This window comes from Plectrocnemia conspersa, unplaced genomic scaffold (assembly GCF_051122295.1).
Source record: "Plectrocnemia conspersa isolate PC_06_02 unplaced genomic scaffold, ASM5112229v1 ptg000008l, whole genome shotgun sequence".
Lineage (NCBI taxonomy): Eukaryota > Metazoa > Arthropoda > Insecta > Trichoptera > Polycentropodidae > Plectrocnemia > Plectrocnemia conspersa.
The window spans coordinates 1567771-1587487 of NW_028277172.1; the positions used below are offsets into that span (position 1 = coordinate 1567771).

At 33.2% G+C, this 19717-nt stretch overlaps 1 protein-coding gene across 12 annotated transcripts in view; it reads left to right on the forward strand.

Annotated features, from left to right (window-relative positions):
• The window catches only part of LOC148232689 (uncharacterized), a 74649-nt gene that overhangs the window by 25232 nt on the left and 29700 nt on the right, over nucleotides 1-19717 (forward strand). For 6 of the 12 annotated variants that reach the window (XM_088191183.1, XM_088191176.1, XM_088191180.1 and 3 more), the window contains exons 3-24: nucleotides 7484-7663; nucleotides 7731-7847; nucleotides 7918-8070; nucleotides 8139-8465; nucleotides 8537-8706; nucleotides 8776-8882; nucleotides 8951-9111; nucleotides 9181-9771; nucleotides 9834-9977; nucleotides 10048-10169; nucleotides 10233-10326; nucleotides 10397-10571; nucleotides 11107-11265; nucleotides 11368-11494; nucleotides 11663-11683; nucleotides 11747-11866; nucleotides 11929-12033; nucleotides 12107-12265; nucleotides 12320-12453; nucleotides 13528-13616; nucleotides 15835-16039; nucleotides 18651-18677. In XM_088191183.1, coding sequence (XP_088047309.1) covers nucleotides 7499-7663; nucleotides 7731-7847; nucleotides 7918-8070; nucleotides 8139-8465; nucleotides 8537-8706; nucleotides 8776-8882; nucleotides 8951-9111; nucleotides 9181-9771; nucleotides 9834-9977; nucleotides 10048-10169; nucleotides 10233-10326; nucleotides 10397-10571; nucleotides 11107-11265; nucleotides 11368-11494; nucleotides 11663-11683; nucleotides 11747-11866; nucleotides 11929-12033; nucleotides 12107-12265; nucleotides 12320-12453; nucleotides 13528-13616; nucleotides 15835-16039; nucleotides 18651-18677 — 3472 coding nt within the window. In that variant the 5' untranslated portion in view covers nucleotides 7484-7498. Of the gene's footprint in view, nucleotides 1-7483; nucleotides 7664-7730; nucleotides 7848-7917; nucleotides 8071-8138; nucleotides 8466-8536; nucleotides 8707-8775; nucleotides 8883-8950; nucleotides 9112-9180; nucleotides 9772-9833; nucleotides 9978-10047; nucleotides 10170-10232; nucleotides 10327-10396; nucleotides 10572-11106; nucleotides 11266-11367; nucleotides 11495-11662; nucleotides 11684-11746; nucleotides 11867-11928; nucleotides 12034-12106; nucleotides 12268-12319; nucleotides 12454-13527; nucleotides 14682-15834; nucleotides 16040-18650; nucleotides 18678-19717 lie in introns of those variants that run through there. The other 6 variants (XM_088191177.1, XM_088191188.1, XM_088191178.1 and 3 more) reach the window with 4 other exon arrangements.

Below are 19717 nucleotides of genomic sequence, written 5' to 3' on the forward strand. Positions count from 1 at the left end.
TTTTATTTAAGAAAATATTAATTAGAAAAAATGTAGAATGTTAACCGAATGAGTGATCGTTGGGCTTGCAATCAGACACAGATTAACGGCTGTATAAGATTTATTAAAGAATTAAATGTTACACAATATAAAAGTAAGGATACCTTTTCCTCTCGTCGGGTTGCCAGACAAAGTGCTATTGTCTCCGCCGCAGCATTGTTGTCAGCGTGCCGCGTAGCTCCAGGGTAGCGAAATGTTTTACGAAATTGTTTTAAAAATAGTGTAAATATATATTTATTTTTGAGGTACGTGTGATTAATCAAACCATTTCCTGATTCATGAGATAAAGAAATGCGATTGACTACTAGCACGAAGCTTATGCTAAAACATTTGTCTAAAAATAATGCAATGAATCTCTATAGTTAAAAGAGATGGCATAGGACCGAAAAATATTCTATAATTTCGTTAGCTATGGGGGTAAAAAATAAACAAAATGCTACAAAAGATGTAGTATAGAATATATGTTTTGTTTATAAATGTAAGGTGCAAAAAGGAAGTTTTACACTTTTGTTGTGAGCCCAAATGATTAAGGACGAAGCCCCGGCGGCTGTCTTGACGTGCGCGTAGATTCTCTCTGTTAAGCAAATTTCGTAATGGCGCTCCGGGGATCCAACTGCGACTGTATCTTTAAACATAAATAAACTTAAATTATGCAAATTCATGTTACTCATCAGATAAAATCATTCATTGATAAGTCATCTCTTATCTCAGCGCACCATTAGAAATTCGTATATTAAAGTAAACGCGATTCAGATTTTTTTTAACAAACGTTCACTTACTAAAATCTATAATTATATACATACATATATAGATAATGATAAAACAATAGTTATTACGCTACTAGGGACATCCGGCGTTGCAGATTCCTGGCTAATCGAGTCATAGATTTTCTGAAGGATGTAGAAGCACTGATTATCTATGGTGGCCATGGGTGCATTTTCTGATGCCTGCACTACACTCTCTGGAAGTTGGCCAAGGTTGGCCAAGGACGGATAATATAGTGGGTTACTTCGGTAGATTTCGGTTCTGCCCGCTCTAAAATCTCTCGGAAGTTGTCCGAGGTTACCGAAAACGGGGGTAAAGTGGGGGTAATTTAGTCGACTTGGCCAGCTTCGAGCGCCTCCGAACATTGTCAGCATATTTTCCGAGTCAAAGTGACCGAAGTCAGAGCTGCTCTTTCGAGCGCGAGCGGTGAGATACTTCCCCTTTCGCTCTCTCGCGTGTTAAGTGACGAGAGTGAGATAGTTAATGATATGGTGTTTCGCAAACTGAAATAGAACGAGTAACTCGGTTCAATTTTAGTATGCGCGTAGGCGTCCTATGGTTAGCACGCGTGTCGAGCGCTGCATCGTGGTCACGTGGTCAAGTTATAATACCACATGCTTATCGGGGACTTCAACAGACTTACTGACATCTTTGAATATTTTAGGACACCAAAAGGGATTAATTATATTTTTGATAGTATATTCTTCTAACATATATCGTTATTATATTTTTTTTCATAAAAAATTAAATAATTAATTTTGTTAAAAAAATTGTTTCGAATATCCTTATGTATTTTCCTTGATCGGTTTGTATAAATGTCACACCATAACGAATTCTTATTTAGAATCGATGGCGTCAAATTCTAGGATAGTCACAGATGTGGTGTTCATATTCTGAAGTATCATTTTTATGTCTTATGGCATTTTGCAAAAGCCGACAAAGATTTTGCGTAAATTTAATATTTACGACCGAAAAGTTGTCACTGATATTGTATTTGTGTGCCCACACAAACCTAATAAAATGACAATTTAAAAATTGCGATTATTTGGCACATTTTTCGATCGCGCGCAAATATGCCAGCTGTACGTGACAGAAGCCGCCGTCCGGACGGCATATCAAATTCGTGACAGTGTGCTCGCTTACTCGAAGTCGTAGGTCTCGGCCGACTTCAGTTGTAACTTCGGTTCGGGCAACTTCCAGAGAGTGCAGAGAAGCAGTTCTTTATTTCGTTCCGAGTAACGGTTTAGCATCACAAACAGTTTATTAAAAAATATATTTGTATATATTTCACAAAAATATGTAAAATATATACTAATAATAATATTATAAAATAAATAAAAAAAAAGTTAATTCACTAAATATATGTTGCATTTAAAAAAGTTTATCTACTTTTTTCTTTATTGTACAATTTTTTTATATTTTTCTAGTATTATGTATTTAAGTTTGATTGACTGTTCATTAGCTCGTACTTTTATTTCTCTAATCGACGTATTGTTATTTGATATGTTTCAGTCGTTCTCAATATAACAGACATATCAAATTAATTAATTTTTCTATCGGATACTAATCCATAGGGCTTAGTATCATAACGTTTGATTATATATATTATATAGGTTTTATTAATTTATTCATATATGTGTATCTTAGGGTCAATTTACGCAATGCGTGCTTTGTTGAAAGAACAAACGCGGGGCAAGGCCTTTAGGATAAACATATTTTCCATTGACCCAATTTCAGTCTCGGAAACGAATTAATGGGTGGTGAATATTTACCAGCGCATGTAAATATTGTAAAAATAAACATATAGTCCAAATCTGGAAGAAATAACAACGTAAATCATTTCAATTACCGAACATCTGTTACGTGCTATAGTTAAATTCATATTTAAATGGTGATGAATTATTATGGTGTGTTTTCCAATAGTATTATAAAAAATTTACAGTTTTTTTAGTATTGTTAGAATTGAGAGGCAAGTGACAGTAGACCATTTATTGCTGTATAAAAATGTACATTTAATTCAAAGTAGTAAAGTTGAACAAAGATAAATAGATAGATAGTCGGAAAACTTTTAGGCGATAGATAAATGTACGACATTTATTTCGATCGTGACGCAATGCGTAGTGTCACATAATACACCGCAATGTGCTGCATCACTTGAAAATAAAACTATAGGTGAGTTTTTCAAGACTGTCGTGACTGAGAAACTAGTTGTCTCGTTATTTATGTATGGTGTGAAAAGTGGAAACTCGGAGCCAAAGAAAGTTTAACTATTGCAATATCCAACCTCAAAAGAAAACTATTTCGTAACTTCTCTTTCGTGTCATTTAAAATGTGTCTAAACGTCGGCAATTTAAAGCCGTATTTTTATTATTAAATCTTTTGTAAGTTAATAAAACTTTATTTGAAAAGCTTTATATAGCAAATATCAGCAAAATGAGAATATTAAGGGCAAACTCAAGAAATGGATGTTATGAAATAATCGACTACAAAGTTGTTTGTAATATTCAGGGTCAACTATACTTACAAGTCTATCACAATCCATCAATGTCAGGTTTTCAATCACTATGGTATATTTTTAGTAGCCTTTTCTTAGTTTATTTACTTGGCAATTGAGTAAAATATACATTCTGCAACTTGCGCAATCTCTTGAAACAAATTTTATTCAAAAATCCAGTAAAAAATAAGCGGTATATTAATTTTTTACTTTAGTGTCATTAACATAATTTATATAAAAACATGATAACAAGACATTTAGAAACTTGACGAATAATAAGCTTATTTAAAATAAGTGATATAATCAATTCACTACTGTAATAATATTTACAAATTTAAGATGATATTGCCTTTAATTTAAAAGTGCTGCATAATTAAAGCTTAAACTGCTCTCGATTTGGAAAGCAAACGGATGTAAGCTAATATTAATATTCTGAGAAATGTTTTCGAAGCGCATTTACTCCAGTAAAAAATATTGATATTGAAGCATTCATTTTTAATTCTCTGAACAACGATGTTTACTGAAATAATTATTATCTTCTTAATGAAAGAGTAAAATAATATAAGTTCTCCCTTGATATTTTCCCCTTGAACTGTTGTGAACCCTACAATTTTATGCCCTCCGAAAAATATACAAGGAGCTCCCTCCAACCCTAAATCGTCCCGGATTATGTAAATAATGTTATTATATACATAAAAATAATAATTTCAAGTTTAAAAAATACATATAGTATATAGAAAGATATAATCATATATTTTTTTAGATGTTTTGCTAATCAATTGCTGATTTTTTAAATAAATATCTTACTTTAAAGAAAATTTTTGCCACTTTATTTGAAAAAAATATTAAATGCAATATTAACTTGAAAATAAAATGCATGTCGGGACTAAGGATTGCAATAATACCGGAATTTTTAATACCGGTATTAACGGTATTGCTTAGCAAAACTAATGAATTCGAATACCCCGGCAACTATTTCAATAAATTATTTAAAAAAAAATACTTTATTAAGATAGTTGGTTTTTTGATGGTTAAAATAGTTGGTTGGTGGTATTTTTTTGGAACAATAAATTGAAGACAAAGTTGTCTTTGTCAAAATATAGTCTATAGAAAAAATCATTGCTTTGCTTTTTTTAAAATCAATGATGTTATATATGTTTTAAAAAATTGCATTTTTTTTGTGTACTCTTAATGATGTAAAGTAATAAAAAGCAATAATATTTAGTTCTTCTAATAAAAAAAGATTATATTCTTCATATTTATTTACTTGAAAAAATAAATTATGTTTGATGTAAAAACACATATTAATTATTATTTATTATAATTGTATCGTCTAGTTCAACTTATTTTTAGTTGACAGTAACAGGAAAAATATCAGTGCATTGTTTTCCAACGAAAAAGATTTTTAAATAAAAACATACATTACACGAAAATTTTTCAAAAACATTTTGTATCCAAATATAATTATTGCGACTTACTTATTACTAAAATTTAACACCTATATTTAGTAAAGCGCATTTCGTGGACTATTTGGGTAAAAATATGTTTGAATGGCGATAAAAATGTACAACAAGTAGAAGGAATTTGTTTTCACTTCGCCAGCCATCCTTATTATAAATATAGGTCCCCAGGCCACAGCGGCGTGGTCATTTCTTTGTTATATAATATAATTACTAGGAGCTGCTAGATATCGTTAGACTTGCCTGAGATAAAGCAAATGTATTATTTTTATATTGACACGTCGCACATATCGTATAAAATAGCATACATCTAAATTAAATTTTTGCCGCAATATCGGCCAGTGGAAATTTTTGCATTGGTTAACCTTCTGGGACTAAAAGGGATAATATTATTTAACTTTAATACCGTAATGAATTCAGAAACTGCCATTAGAAACTAATCAGTAATTTACTTCCTTCATTTTAACTATTACTTCGCTTCCGACTTGGAATGTACGATAGTTCAGCCAAATTCACACCAAGCGGAACTGCGCCGAATTGACCGAGACGATCCTTGGGATCCCAAAAAAACAACAGCTTCACTTCGACCATCCATCTAAATTTCTTAGAATTCAGTTCAAGAGTTCAACCTGATCTTTGAGAAGTGCTGTAGTATTACGGCGAGAACAGACAAATATATGTACATATATTTGTTCATTATTGTAGAAATTGTACATGCAAAATAATTAAAATCAAAGTATTAATCTAAAAAAATTATGATTTTGATACAAAAACAACAAATCAAGACAAATATAAAACTATGATCATTTCCACACTAAATTATTGCTATATATCAGATGGTTCCAAACCTTCCAAAAGTATTTAAATTTTCTCATATATTTTCGGCAGGATATCAATTCGTTATGGTGTGTAATATGCATACCATAAAATAAAAGGCTCGAAAAACTGTAAAATTAAAACAATACATCGATTTTAAGAAGGGAGGGTAAGCGGAGGTATTTTTAATCAAATTTCTATCGAATGAAACTCAAATTAACGTTTTTTTTATTATATGTTATCTTTGGTATTTTATCAGTCTATTTATTTTACAAATCCCAATCATCAGCGAGTTAAGGCCGCCTTTCGCATTAGCCAAACTTTCGTCGGCCATTACGCGTTCCTATCGGCAAAAATTGGTATCAATTTATTCCGTTGACATGTTGCCGACTCATTTGAAATTCAAATATTGACCCTGGTTATATTCTCGTTGTCGTTCGTGCCGCATTGTTTTTAACAACGTGGCGTGCGCCTTTGTTTTTGCCGGGACGATAAAGTTTTACGATTTTCGTCGGCGGGTCGATCGGTACTAAGTCAAGCGAACGGTCTTATTTTGGATTTTTTCCGACCCCTTCCCCCGCTCGACATGCTGCGCAAATTGTAGCGATTTTCCCGCACGGAACTTGCAGTGCTTCTCTTTTTTTGCCGAGTGGCAACCCTTAGCACGCGTCGCCATTTTGTTGCGCTCAAATGTCAATGTTTGCGAAATGAAATCGTTAATGCCACGCACGTTTCGGGAATGTCATAAAACGATAGCGAATAGTATACTGATTCATTCAATATTATTTTTATGGGGTATAGAGATTTGAATCTTGCAATTCAGACGTTAGGTCCAAATATCGGATTTTTATTAAATATATATAATATTTTATTTTCCCTTGTTTTTTTAAATCCGAATGTTTCGTTGGTGAATTTATATTTCCCAACTTATACATATTTATATTTCGTGATTGTCTAATTTAAGAATAAATTAGGTACTAATATTAGCTTATAAAATTAACTTTCTCCAGGGGGTGGGGGAGGCAAAAGTGGGCCAGTCAGTGGTCGTTTTTTTCAATATTTCGATTTTATTGGTATTCATAGTATTTCATTAAATAGCATGCATTTTTTTAGTAAAATTCAAGGGGGAGGGGGACAAATTCCCCCACATGTCCCCAGGGCCGGCCCGAGGGGCAGGCAGTACAGGCGATCGCCTGGGGCGCTAGATCTTGTGGGGCGCCGTGATACCAAATAAAGGCGCAATATTCACTTAAAATTATCAAACAATGTTGTTAAAGAATATAATCTGATATTTTTTTGTATACACTACTGTGCACTCTTTAGATTATTTCACGCGTAAAAAATCGCGACGAAAATAAAATTACAAATTCTTAAATACCCACAATCGCAAAAAAGAGTATGGTGTCAAATATATGTAATATTAAATTACTTTAATTTGAATTATATTTTTGCGCTCATGTAACGAGTTATTAAAGTATTATTAGGGTGGGGGGGGGGAGGCGCAAATTTAGTTTTTGCCTAGGGCGCTAAATAGCCTAGGGCCGGCCCTGCATGGCCCCCATAAATGACATCCCTAATTATTTGATTACTTATGCTGTATTGTCAGCATCGCCGTTATGGCGTATTACAAAGGTAAGGATTGTACTGTGACCACTCAACAGTTATTTCGCCGCCAGATCAACACCAATCGTAATAATGCAGTGGCAATAAAACATTAACTTCGATATTTAAAAAGTCTTAGAGTTAAAAAAAAGCGCACATAGAATCTTTTAAGTGAAATTTACTTATAAGGCACTCATTCAGAGTTGAATAACCTGTACCAACTTTTAGCATAATAGATCAGATTAGGTTGTGTTAGTTATTATAAATAAGTCTTTAATTTCATAAAACAACTTTCATTACATTTCAGAATGGCCTCAATGCTATGCACCTGGCCAGCAAAGATGGGCACTCTGAAGTGGTCAGCGTGCTGCTTCAAAGAGGAGCTCACATCGACGCTGCTACCAAGAAGGGCAACACTGCCCTTCACATAGCAGCTCTAGCTGGCCAAGAATCCGTCGTCAGATTGCTGGTGCAGAGCGGAGCTCAAGTAAGCTACACAACCACCATTTAAAACCATCTTACATACATATATTAACTATCTGTTTCAATTTAAGGTCAACATTCAATCTCAAAATGGCTTCACGCCATTGTACATGGCCGCTCAAGAAAACCACGATGGAGTTGTAAAGTTCCTGTTAGCAAATGGCGCGAATCAAAGCTTAGCAACTGAGGTAAGCATATCATAAACTCAAAATCTGATCATTGGAATAATGCATCTGACAATCTCACTTATTTCGATAGGATGGATTCACTCCATTGGCAGTTGCTATGCAGCAAGGCCATGAAAAAGTAGTAGCTGTTCTTCTGGAAGCTGACACGGGTCGAGTTAGATTGCCAGCTTTGCACATAGCAGCTAAAAAGGATGATTGTAAAGCGGCAGCTTTACTTTTAGAGGTAATTTGGATATAATTTAAACATTTTTAAGTATTAATGTATTTAATTTTTATTTATTTTATTTTCAGAACGATCATAATCCAGATGTCACATCAAAGTCTGGCTTTACTCCTCTACATATAGCAGCGCATTACGGCAACGAAGCAGTCGCTAAGTTGTTATTGACCAAAGGAGCAGATGTGAACTGCGCTGCTAAACATAACATCTCACCATTGCACGTGGCTGCTAAGTGGGGTAAAGCCAACATGGTTGCTCTTCTGGCGGAGAATGGCGCTCAAGTAGAAGCTAGAACCAGGGATGGTCTGACTCCTCTGCATTGTGCTGCCAGGTCTGGACACGAGCATGTTGTGGATATGCTACTGGAGAGAGGAGCACCTATTAGTGGAAAGAGCAAAGTATGCATTTTACTAAGCTTGAGCGGAGGAATATTTTTCCAATGTTTATTTATATATATATTTTTATATAGAACGGGTTAGCTCCTTTGCATATGGCAGCTCAAGGAGATCATTCAGACGCAGCCAGGATACTCCTGTATCACAGAGCGCCAGTGGACGATCTCACTGTAGATTATTTAACAGCTTTACATGTCGCAGCGCATTGCGGTCACGTGAAAGTGGCTAAGCTACTCTTAGATAGGTATTGTACTTCCATATACTGATCCGGAATAAAAGTGTATAGAATTTTATAAAAGTATTTGCTTTTCAGAAACGCAGACGCCAACGCCAGAGCTCTCAACGGATTCACTCCACTTCATATAGCTTGTAAGAAGAATAGGATTAAAGTGGTAGAGCTTCTTTTAAAGTATGGTGCAAGTGAGTGCTCGTGTTTTGTGATTCCAATATTATTTGAGGGTTGCTCTGAAATATTCTTTGGTCCACAGGTATATCGGCCACAACAGAATCAGGGTTGACACCTCTACACGTCGCCGCTTTTATGGGATGCATGAACATAGTCATCTACCTCTTGCAGCACGAGGCAAGTCCAGATGTTCCTACCGTCCGCGGTGAAACGCCTCTGCATCTTGCTGCAAGGGCAAATCAGGTAAGCTTTCGCCAAAATCTGATTAATCAGAGAGTTTTAATAATGACAATCGTTTTAAACGCTTTCCAGACTGATATTATTCGTATATTACTACGCAACGGTGCTGCCGTAGATGCTCGCGCTCGCGAGATGCAAACAGCGTTACATATCGCGTCACGCCTGGGAAACGTAGACATTGTCTTACTATTGGTACAACATGGAGCTCAACTAGATGCATTAACAGCAGACAATTACAACGCACTTCACATAGCTGCCAAGCAGCACAATCATGAAGTCGCTGCTGTGTTGCTAGAGCACGGAGCACCTCCGAATGCAGTCACCAAAAAGGGATTCACTCCGCTGCATTTGGCAGCCAAGTACGGAAACCTCAAAGTAGCTAATCTGCTAATGTCACAAAAAGGAGCTGAGTTGGACCCACGTGGCAAAAATGGAGTGACACCTTTGCATGTAGCCGCCCAATACAAACATCACGCAGTTGCCACTGCTTTGCTAGAGAAAGGAGCCGATCCTAAAGCAGCTGCCAAGAATGGACACACTGCTCTTCATATAGCAGCTAGAAAGAATCAGATGGAAACAGCCGCTGCTTTGATGGAGCGCGGTGCTGAAGTGGACGTTGAGTCCCGGGCTGGTTGTACGCCTTTACATCTGGCAGCACACCAGGTATTTTAATACTGATTCTTGTGTCTTGTTGTAACAAAAGTATTAACTCATAATCTTTACAGGGACATAGTGAAATGTGTTCGTTATTGATAGAGCAAGGAGCTGACGCCAGCAGAAAGGCACGCAGTGGTCTTTCAGCGCTTCATTTAGCAGCTCAAGAAGATCATGTGCCAGTAGCTAAAATATTAGTCAATAATGGGGCCAAGGTATAATATTATTAACGCATATAAAATGTCTATCTTTAAATTATATATTACATTGAATCAATGCTTTCAGGTGGACGTATGCACCAAAGGTGGTTACACACCATTGCACGTCGCCAGTCATTTTGGTCAAACCAATATGGTCAAATTTCTATTAGAATCCGGCGCTGATGTGCAAGCTAATACATGCCATGGGTATGCCTAATATAAAACACATTAAAGTATTTTAAAACTCATTTTAATACGTATTTATTTTAGATACACTGCTTTGCATCATGCAGCTCAACAGGGTCATATCAATATTGTTAACTTATTATTAGAACACAAAGCGGACGCGAATGCCACAACAAACGTGAGAAACATAATTGGATTTTTAGTATTGTATGGTTTTTCCGGTAAAATAATATTGCGTCGCATTATAGAATGGACAAACTCCGCTAGACATAGCGCAAAAGTTGGGTTATGTCACGGTGATGGACACATTGAAAGGTGTTTCGAATCCGTCACAGGGAAGTCCACCAAAAGATGATAAATATAGACCTGTGGCACCAGAGACAATGTATGAGACTTTCATGTCGGATTCAGAAGAAGAAGGAGGTATGTTAATTAAAGCAATATTTCATTTAAATATTTTGTATGAAAATATAATTATGATATTTAGAAATGTTTCACCTGTTCATATTGTTTGAAATATTATTTGGTTTATATGTAATACATTATTATTTAGCATTATATACTCTTATCTGGAATATCCAATCAGTACTACGCAATCTTCGCAGCATTGACATTAGTAAACTTGTACTAAATGTCTATCGATAAATAATATAAGCATGTTAGAAGCCTATTTTATAAGGACATGGTCAAATTCATGTACGCTACTGCTGACTGCATTTTACAGCATTATTACAAAATAGCTATAATGTTATTAATTGGATTGAATATTTTTTTTACTCACTATTAATTTTTTAATTTTTATAATATAAGATTATGAGTGATTCGGCCGCTCACTGGTCGCCACAGGCGGGCGCCTGCTCTGCCTGTGCGTAACGCCAGCATTGATCTAAACACCTACTCTAACCTAACTGAATATATATAATTATATTGGATTGATTTTCATTTTTTTGATTTATAGGTGAAGACACAATGTTGACGGATCAACCGTACCGATATTTAACGGTTGACGATATGAAATCACTGGGTGACGATTCTTTGCCTATTGATGTGACGAGAGACGAACGTGCTGAATCAGCTTTGGGTACTAACAAGATGCATGTAATGGAAGCTTCTCAAGGTTTGTTCAAGATTTTAGTGCGAAGAACAACTGTGACACGTGTTGTCATCACTACATCACCTACTATACTTAAAACAAATAATTATGGCAATTTTTCCATAGAATCTACTGCTAGTAATCCTCCATATGTGGTAGACGAAATAGCAATAGCCAAAACAGTCAATCATATATACAACGCCGAGAAGATGAAGGAAGGTTATTGTTATAACGTCGATACTACTCAACCTAAGTGAGTGTTATTTTTATATTTATAATATTTTTATCACTATTTAATTAAATAAATATATTAAGCATCAACATGTATTACAGCATTGTAATCTATTACAGTTGGAAGTCAATTATTTCAATTTTATTTTAATTCCCAATGCTTTCAATGGATTTGCTTATACGTCTACAGGAGAAAGCTTCAATGGAAAAAGTATGATTTAGATTATGGAATGTTTTAGTATGGACTATTTGTTTATAATGCAATGTTTTTTAGCTTCTTGGTGTCATTTTTGGTCGATGCTCGTGGTGGTGCTTTGAGAGGATGCCGTGGTGGTGGCGTACGAGTGATTGTACCGCCACTTTCAGCTCAACAGCCAACTAGAATCACGTGCAGGTATAAATCATATCATATTATATTATTAAACAGCAATTTAATAATTATTTATATGTTTTAAGATACGTAAGATCGCAAAGAGTCAGCCACATGCCTCCGTTGATGGAAGGAGAAGCGTTGGCGAGCAGAGTTTTGGAACTTGGTCCCGTTTCTGCCAAGTTTATCGGGTCCGTCATATATAACTATTTATTTTACATTTATCCACAATGATTATTATACAATGCTATGCTTTGATTATAGACCTATCATATTGGAGGTGCCGCACTTTGCATCGTTGCGCGGCAAGGAGAGAGAAATAGTAATTTTGAGATCGGATAATGGCACGACTTGGCGAGAGCATGCCGTGGAAGCCGCAGATTGTACTATTCAAGATATATTGAGCGACACACTGGACATTGATGGTTAGTATTTTAATGCAATACATTATCTATCAATGTTTTAATGTAAAAATATTGATGATGCAGATCTTCCGGAGGAAGCCGGTACTGCACCGGCACGGATGACCAGAATATTGACACACGACTTCCCTCAATACTTTGCCGTTATATCACGCATCAGGCAAGAGGTTCACGCAATCGGCCCTGAAGGTATTTTTTTCTATATATCTATCAGTATAACATAATGGTTCGGTAATCAGACAAAAATCACTAGTGTTTATTTACATATGGTGGTTCAAATGAGAATGTTTCACTAAAAGCTTTCCAACACTTTCATTGCTTCTTTGAGCGGTTCAAAGATATACAATCACTTAATATTTCGATTTCATAGTATTTCATTAAATTGACAAATTCACGTCAAAAGCAATAAAATCGTGCCGTCGCAATGGTAACGCTCGGTTATCTAGCGTTCATATTAAGATTTTTTATAACAATATTACGACTTATAACAAGTGAAAATCGAATGAAGCATATCTAAGTCGAATTTTGACCAATAGAAGAGCGCAAAAAACAATTATCCCTTCTCAGAAGTCAAAAATCCACGTCAAAAGCAATAAAATCGTGTCGACGCCGTCGCAGTGGGAACGCTCGTTACCAAGCGTTCCCACTGCGACGGCGTCGATACGATTTTATTGCTTTTGACGTGGATTTTTGACTTCTGAGAAGAGATAATTGTTTTTTGCGTTCTCCTATTGGTCAAATTCTGTTTAGATGTTCCACATTAAATTTATAATATCATTATAAAAAAATGTCATTTGCGGGGAGGGGGGTAGGTGTGGGAATTTGGACAGAAAAATGCATATCATTTAATGAAATACTATGAATCGTAATGAAATCTAAATATTAAAGAAACACCAGTGACGGGCCAAATTTTGCCCCTCCCCTGGAAAAACTGAAATGATGTCCATGAATTGCCTTTTTATTTTAAGTGTTCTCAAATCATATTTTAAAAATCTGGTCACCTTAATTAATTACATTGGGTTTCACCTGCAAGTGCGGCAGCTATTTTAAGCTACTGCTGTGGCTTCGAACTGTCACTTGTCGGTCATTCTTTAAATTATATGTCGAAGTTTTGAATTCGAAATGATAAAATCAATAAAAGTACAATTTTGAACTAATATAATGCACATTATTTAAAAATAAGTTAGCACAACATGTCTGATATTGATAAATTATTTTAACTATTATATATATTTACTTAAAAATTTATAATTAATTTTATAGGTGGTATGGTGTCCAGTTCTGTCGTACCGCAAGTCCAAGCCGTGTTCCCGCAAGGAGCGTTGACAAAGAAGATCAAAGTCGGGCTTCAGGTAAACCTGTTCAGGCCTAGAAGTTGTGCTAAACAAGCACAGGCTCAACTCAAAAAGATAACTGTAAACAACGTAGCAAAAAAAAAACGCTTTTCATTAGTCTGGTAGATGCGTTAATAATATTTTTATACTAATGATCAATCCAACGGTTAAAATAATTTTCATATTGCCTCAATTAATATTACTCAGTATTTAAAACCCACTCTTCCATATGTCTATGTATATCTGATTACCTTTTTCGATTTTTTACTTGGGTCATATCTGTAAGTGTTCAAATGATTTCAATCATAGTTTAAGTGTCTTTTTAAAAAAAGAGTTCATTATGATAATAATTAGTGTTAAGAAGTGTGTTTTTATTAATAATAACTTTATTAGCTTTTAAAGGGTATTTTGATTGTTAAAACGAAAGGGTACAATGATTTTGAAAAGGAAATTGATGCCTTATGGAAATTTATGGTAAAACGGCTTCGGAAGCAATGCATACAGGATTGATTGATAGATTGTTAAACAAAACTCATGTGCCATGATGATCGTTATTCTAATCGACGATTTACAACAGCAATAAAACTATTGGCTTATATATATATAATACTTAAGCATCTATTATACACTTTCTTACTTTTTCGCTACATATTTTATTTTATTTTAATATAACGTTGCCAAATTGAAATATATAGTACAAATTTTATATGAATATCTTTGAATATGTGTATACTCAGTTATAAATTAATTTTAAAATATCTCACAATAGCGGTAGGATGTTTGAGAAGTATATTTTGTAACTATGATATATACAGAAACTAGATTACTTCTCGGTCCTTTTATATTATGAATATTTTTACATTCAACGTGAAAGTACCCAATAAATTTAGTTAAAATCAATACTGATAATGAATATATAGTACAGATTATATTTATTTTTCATAGATATAGATCTGTATTCTTATAATGATTTTTATGCTATTTTACTTAAAGATGTATTTTTTTGTATGATCAACTATATATAGCTATTTTCATTGAATATATTATGAATAAATATATACTTTTTAGCAACAAAACACAAAATGATTTTTCATTTATGAATATGTGAAGATGAAGACGAAGAAAGCGTTTTCTGATCGAAGTTATTCTTTCTTTAAAAAAATGGCGCAAAAATGTTTTTTAAATGAATGTGGCACATATATTAGGATAGATATGAATTTATGTAATAATTTAGATTGTTATGAACCATATTATGTAATGTATTCCAAATTTATTATGAAAATGTCTTAAGGTATATTATTATTGTTATTGATAATTGTAACTAAATTTATTGGGATATTTCATATGTGTAAATTTATATTGATATCGACAATGGAAACTATATTGATATGATATTATAAAAAGACTATTGTAAATATTATACTTAATTGTAAAGGACGGAAGCATGCGTTCCCATCATAAGTGTCCTTTGAAACATAACTCCGCTTTATCCCCTTTTTATAACCCTGCTTCATGCAATTGCATATACTTTGACATTATTTTGCTTTTGCCTATTGGTTTGTTTATTTTAAAAGCTGATGCATGTCGGTACAGTTACATTACAAAAATGCCACAATTCATACATTTACAAAAAAAAAAACAACTTAACAAAAATCCCGTTTGCTTTTTTTTTATTTGCTTATAACTTATTTATATGTGTTTGAACATATGAAATGATAACGGGATTGTTGAGAATGATGATTTTGCGCCATTTTCCTCGCTTGTGTTTCGCTTTAAGTGTTTCATTTGATTTTCTTCGTTTCATCTTCATCACACCTTTATTGCAATACCATTTCCTAAATCCTTCACTGTTGTATTATATAAATACACAAAGAACAAGAAAACATCACCTTTCAATAATACTACTACACAAACTTTTTATGATTCATATTTTTATGACTGAGAATCTGTAAGGTACTAATAAAACTTTTTCATTTGCTGGTCATAATGACTTGTAGTTATATCTCTTACAGATATTATTAGTTTAAATGAAATGATGGTTCTATTATATTAATATTTGCTGATAAATTATGTATAAAACTATATACAAAGCTGCGTAGCTTCTACAATAATTATATATGGATGTACTACAGCTCTATGAATGAATCCATATATGATTTGATTTAATATATTTAATAGACAAGATGATTGATTGCAGACTCAATTCCAACGTATACGTTTACTTTGAAATTCACAGGCGCAAACGATAGAAGCTGACCTAACGGCAAAGCTTCTGGGCCGAGGCGTCGCCGTCTCGCCCGTTGTGACCGTGGAGCCCCGCCGAAGAAAGTTCCACAAAGCCATTACACTGAGTATGCCCGCCCCCAGACCGCACTCTCAGGGTATGATAAATCAGTATACGTCGTCGGCACCGACGTTACGATTGCTGTGTTCCATATCAGGTATGACTTTGAACGGCTTACATATTACATATTTTTCATTCCGTATACTCGACTAGAGTCGATCATAAATTATAATTAGTGATGGTCTTCGTTTGATTTGGCGTGAAAGTCATTAGTGATACAGTAAAATTGTTAAACAAGACGTTGAATATGAAACATTGATTGATAATATAATGTATAATTTGTGGAATTGCCTAATATGATCAATTATTAGTTTATGTATCTATATTTATATAAATATAATATGTGTGAAACTTTACAATGACACCGATAAAGATTGTTCGCCTGTGGGCTGGAATGAAGTGTTGGCATAGTACAGAGCAAAGACAAAGAATAGAGGATTAAACGTGTTCAGAAAAACAGTTGTACCATGAAAATCTTGAAGAAACTTTGGAACACATTGTAAAAATAGAGGAGGTGGATTACATTTTTCTTCACCGATAAGAGTGATTTATTGACGGAGCGCCGTCTTAGCAATAACAATAATTTATCACAAAAATTTCACTTAGAATACAGTGAAAAATCTTGCTTTCTATGAAATGACAGTAACTTGAAAATGGAACAGACAACATTAAGTATCATTTATTGAAATGTGAAATGGGTCATAGAGGCAGAAATTATACGCACAAAAAGCACTTGATAATATTGCATTATCAGAGTCGCAAAATATGGATATAAAAGGACCGGCTCCAGAACCAAATGTCTCAGACATCTGATGATATTATATATGCATCTAGGAATTTCAAAGACGAATAAGAAATGCATTAATTATATAGTTGATTTGATGAAGCAATTTCGAAAATATATCAAGTTCGGGTTTTAAATATTTTGCTGAAGCCCAAAACTGAAATTATCTCTAGTTGTATTAAATAGTAAATTAAATTATACAAACATGCATATAAAAGTAACGTCTCCAGAACCAAGATTCAGTAGATTCAAATAACACCATTAAATGCGAGCCACTGTCCGAAACATCTGATTAGTTTTATTTATTTACTTAGAAAATGTGACAATTCAAGTAATTAAGATGTTGATTAAGCCAGAAAATCATATCAGATGATTAGTAAAATTATGGAAAGATAGATATAAAAGACCGTCTCCATCAGTAGAATGGCAATAAAATAGTAAAAATTGGGATTTTAAAGCGTAAAGGACCGGTTCTAAGTGATACATTCTTAGATTAACTAGAATATGGCTGCGGTTTAAGCGAAAGCGAGTGGTGAGCAGCTTTTTAAAATATATATGTAGTTATAAAAAGGTAATATAACCCGGAATTATAGTTTTAATGTTAGGCAATTCACAATATTTTACAATAAATGTTGAATTTAAATCAACTTTCATATTCATAAACTTTTTTATATTAATGTGAGGAGTGTGTTTCGTGTTTTTCAAATTGATTTTCTGTATTGGAATTTAATAAAATAAAATAAATATATAAATAAATTGCAGAAAGTCAATTTAAATAATTTATGTACGTTTTATTTATTTATATATATTTTTAAGCACAAAAATATGCAGAAAATAAATAAAAATATATTATGTGTTTTATATGTTTTATGAAATAATTTTGCTTTTTTATATATTTTTTTATAATATATTATACAATTATTTCATATTTATATATATTATATAAAAAAAAGTATAATTAGAGTCGTTCTAAAGACTTACGTTATTAGGAATCGCTACGTCCCCTTTCCAATATTTATATGTACACTGCATTAAATATTGACTATTACTATATAATATGGATGACACAATTTGGGCATGATTTATAAATTAGAATGTGAATAAACTTTGATTAATGTTTCATAGATGTCCCAACATTAGAATCATAGATTATATACGAAGATAATCGTTTTTTCATAGAATTATAGTAATATTTTTATATATAGTCTTTTTGTAAATATTTTTTGATTGAAAAAAAGTATATTGATGCATTTTATTATTGAATTTATATAGTTTCTCTTAGGATTTTATTGACAATTAGCGAGAGCGTCATGATGTTATTTTTGTAAATTATTTTTGAGAAAGACACACTACATGAAAATCATTGAAAACGTTATTTATTTTATTTTTTATTTATGCATTTTTTTAATTTATCTTTCATATTCATGTTATTTATATATAAAAGATAAGAGGAGTTTTGATCTATAAAATGAGATTTTAAGGAACAGGTATTTGTAGAATTTGAGCTTAGCAATGTTAACGCTTCTTTTTTGTGTTGTTGATGGGAACCATCTTATGTATGTGTGTGTGTGGGTGTAATGAGCGTTTTTTTTCTTAAATATGTTATTTAATTTTCTTTTTTCTGCGTCATCGACACGATACGTCGACATATCTAGGGTGTTAAAATATTGTTATCGATATAAAGAACATGTTGAACGATGTACGTCTTAACGTTGAGTAACAAAGTGTCTTTATATTACCAATTCAACATGTTATTTATATTGAAGCAATAGCTTTAATACATCAATATAGTTGATGTGAAGGTGCGACACGTCAACGTTAACTAGCGTTACCGTGTGTCAATATGGTGTCTTGTTGTGTTGTGTGTTTGCACGCTACCACCTTCCTATCGCCGGGCGGCTATCGGCATCGTCTCTCCCGCCAGGTGTATTTCGCAAAAGATCTCTCGAAGGTAATTTCCATTTTCACCCACCATGCATTATATCTCTCATTTTTTTCAATAACGAAAAATATTGATCACACACATATATATATATATTATTATATAATTGAATATTGAACATATTTAGAGAGCATATTTTCAATATATACAACAAAAATAACTATATACCAATCAAATAATATGCACCAGTAACGAGTTATGTCCACGTTATATATTGGCAGGTACAACGAGAAGCATCTTTGAGCTATTTTTCATTTAAAGGCTTTCACAGCACCATATCACTTGATTCACACGTTTGGCTGGTGATATTTCACGCTCACTTAATGTTGATATGGTTTATATTGATATATTCTCAAGAACATAATTGGCTTTTATTTGTTTTATTTCATACTTTCAGTGTAATAAGATAAGGGGTGACTTTGAACACATCTATTCTGTATTATTTAACATGTCTTGTTCTTAATTAAAGAACAAATAAATTGACTCAATACAATAGAAGTGATCAATGTGATCATTTAGTACAAAATCACATCACTTTATACCATTGTGAATATAAAACTATCAATAATAAAAAAAACTACTTAGAAACTGATTGATTAAAATTTTTGTGTATTTTTTTAAAATATTACTGTAAGTTTTGTAATGACACACCTAAATTATACTTACTTTTCTTTGAATTTGTGCAATCTTTGTAATAAACATTGATTCATGGGTGCTAAAATTAAAGTTTCTTCGTTCAATTAGATATGATAATATAACTATTTTGCGACGTGTGAAAAACGACGTTATGCAAAATGTCTTACTTGTTATTAAACCAATATACCTAATCATAGTATTATGGCACAAGTGTTGCTTGTCAAGTCAGATCAGTTAACTCTCGGGCTCGATCGGAGAGAAGCCGTGCCCGTTGTAGATCTTACTGGTCTACCTTTTGTTTAGATCAGGGTTTTTTATGGACATATTTAAAAGCAATGAATTCAATTTCAAAGAAAAAATATTGAAAGAAGCTTAAAAAATATGTAGATATAAAAATAGTTTTTTTAAAAAAA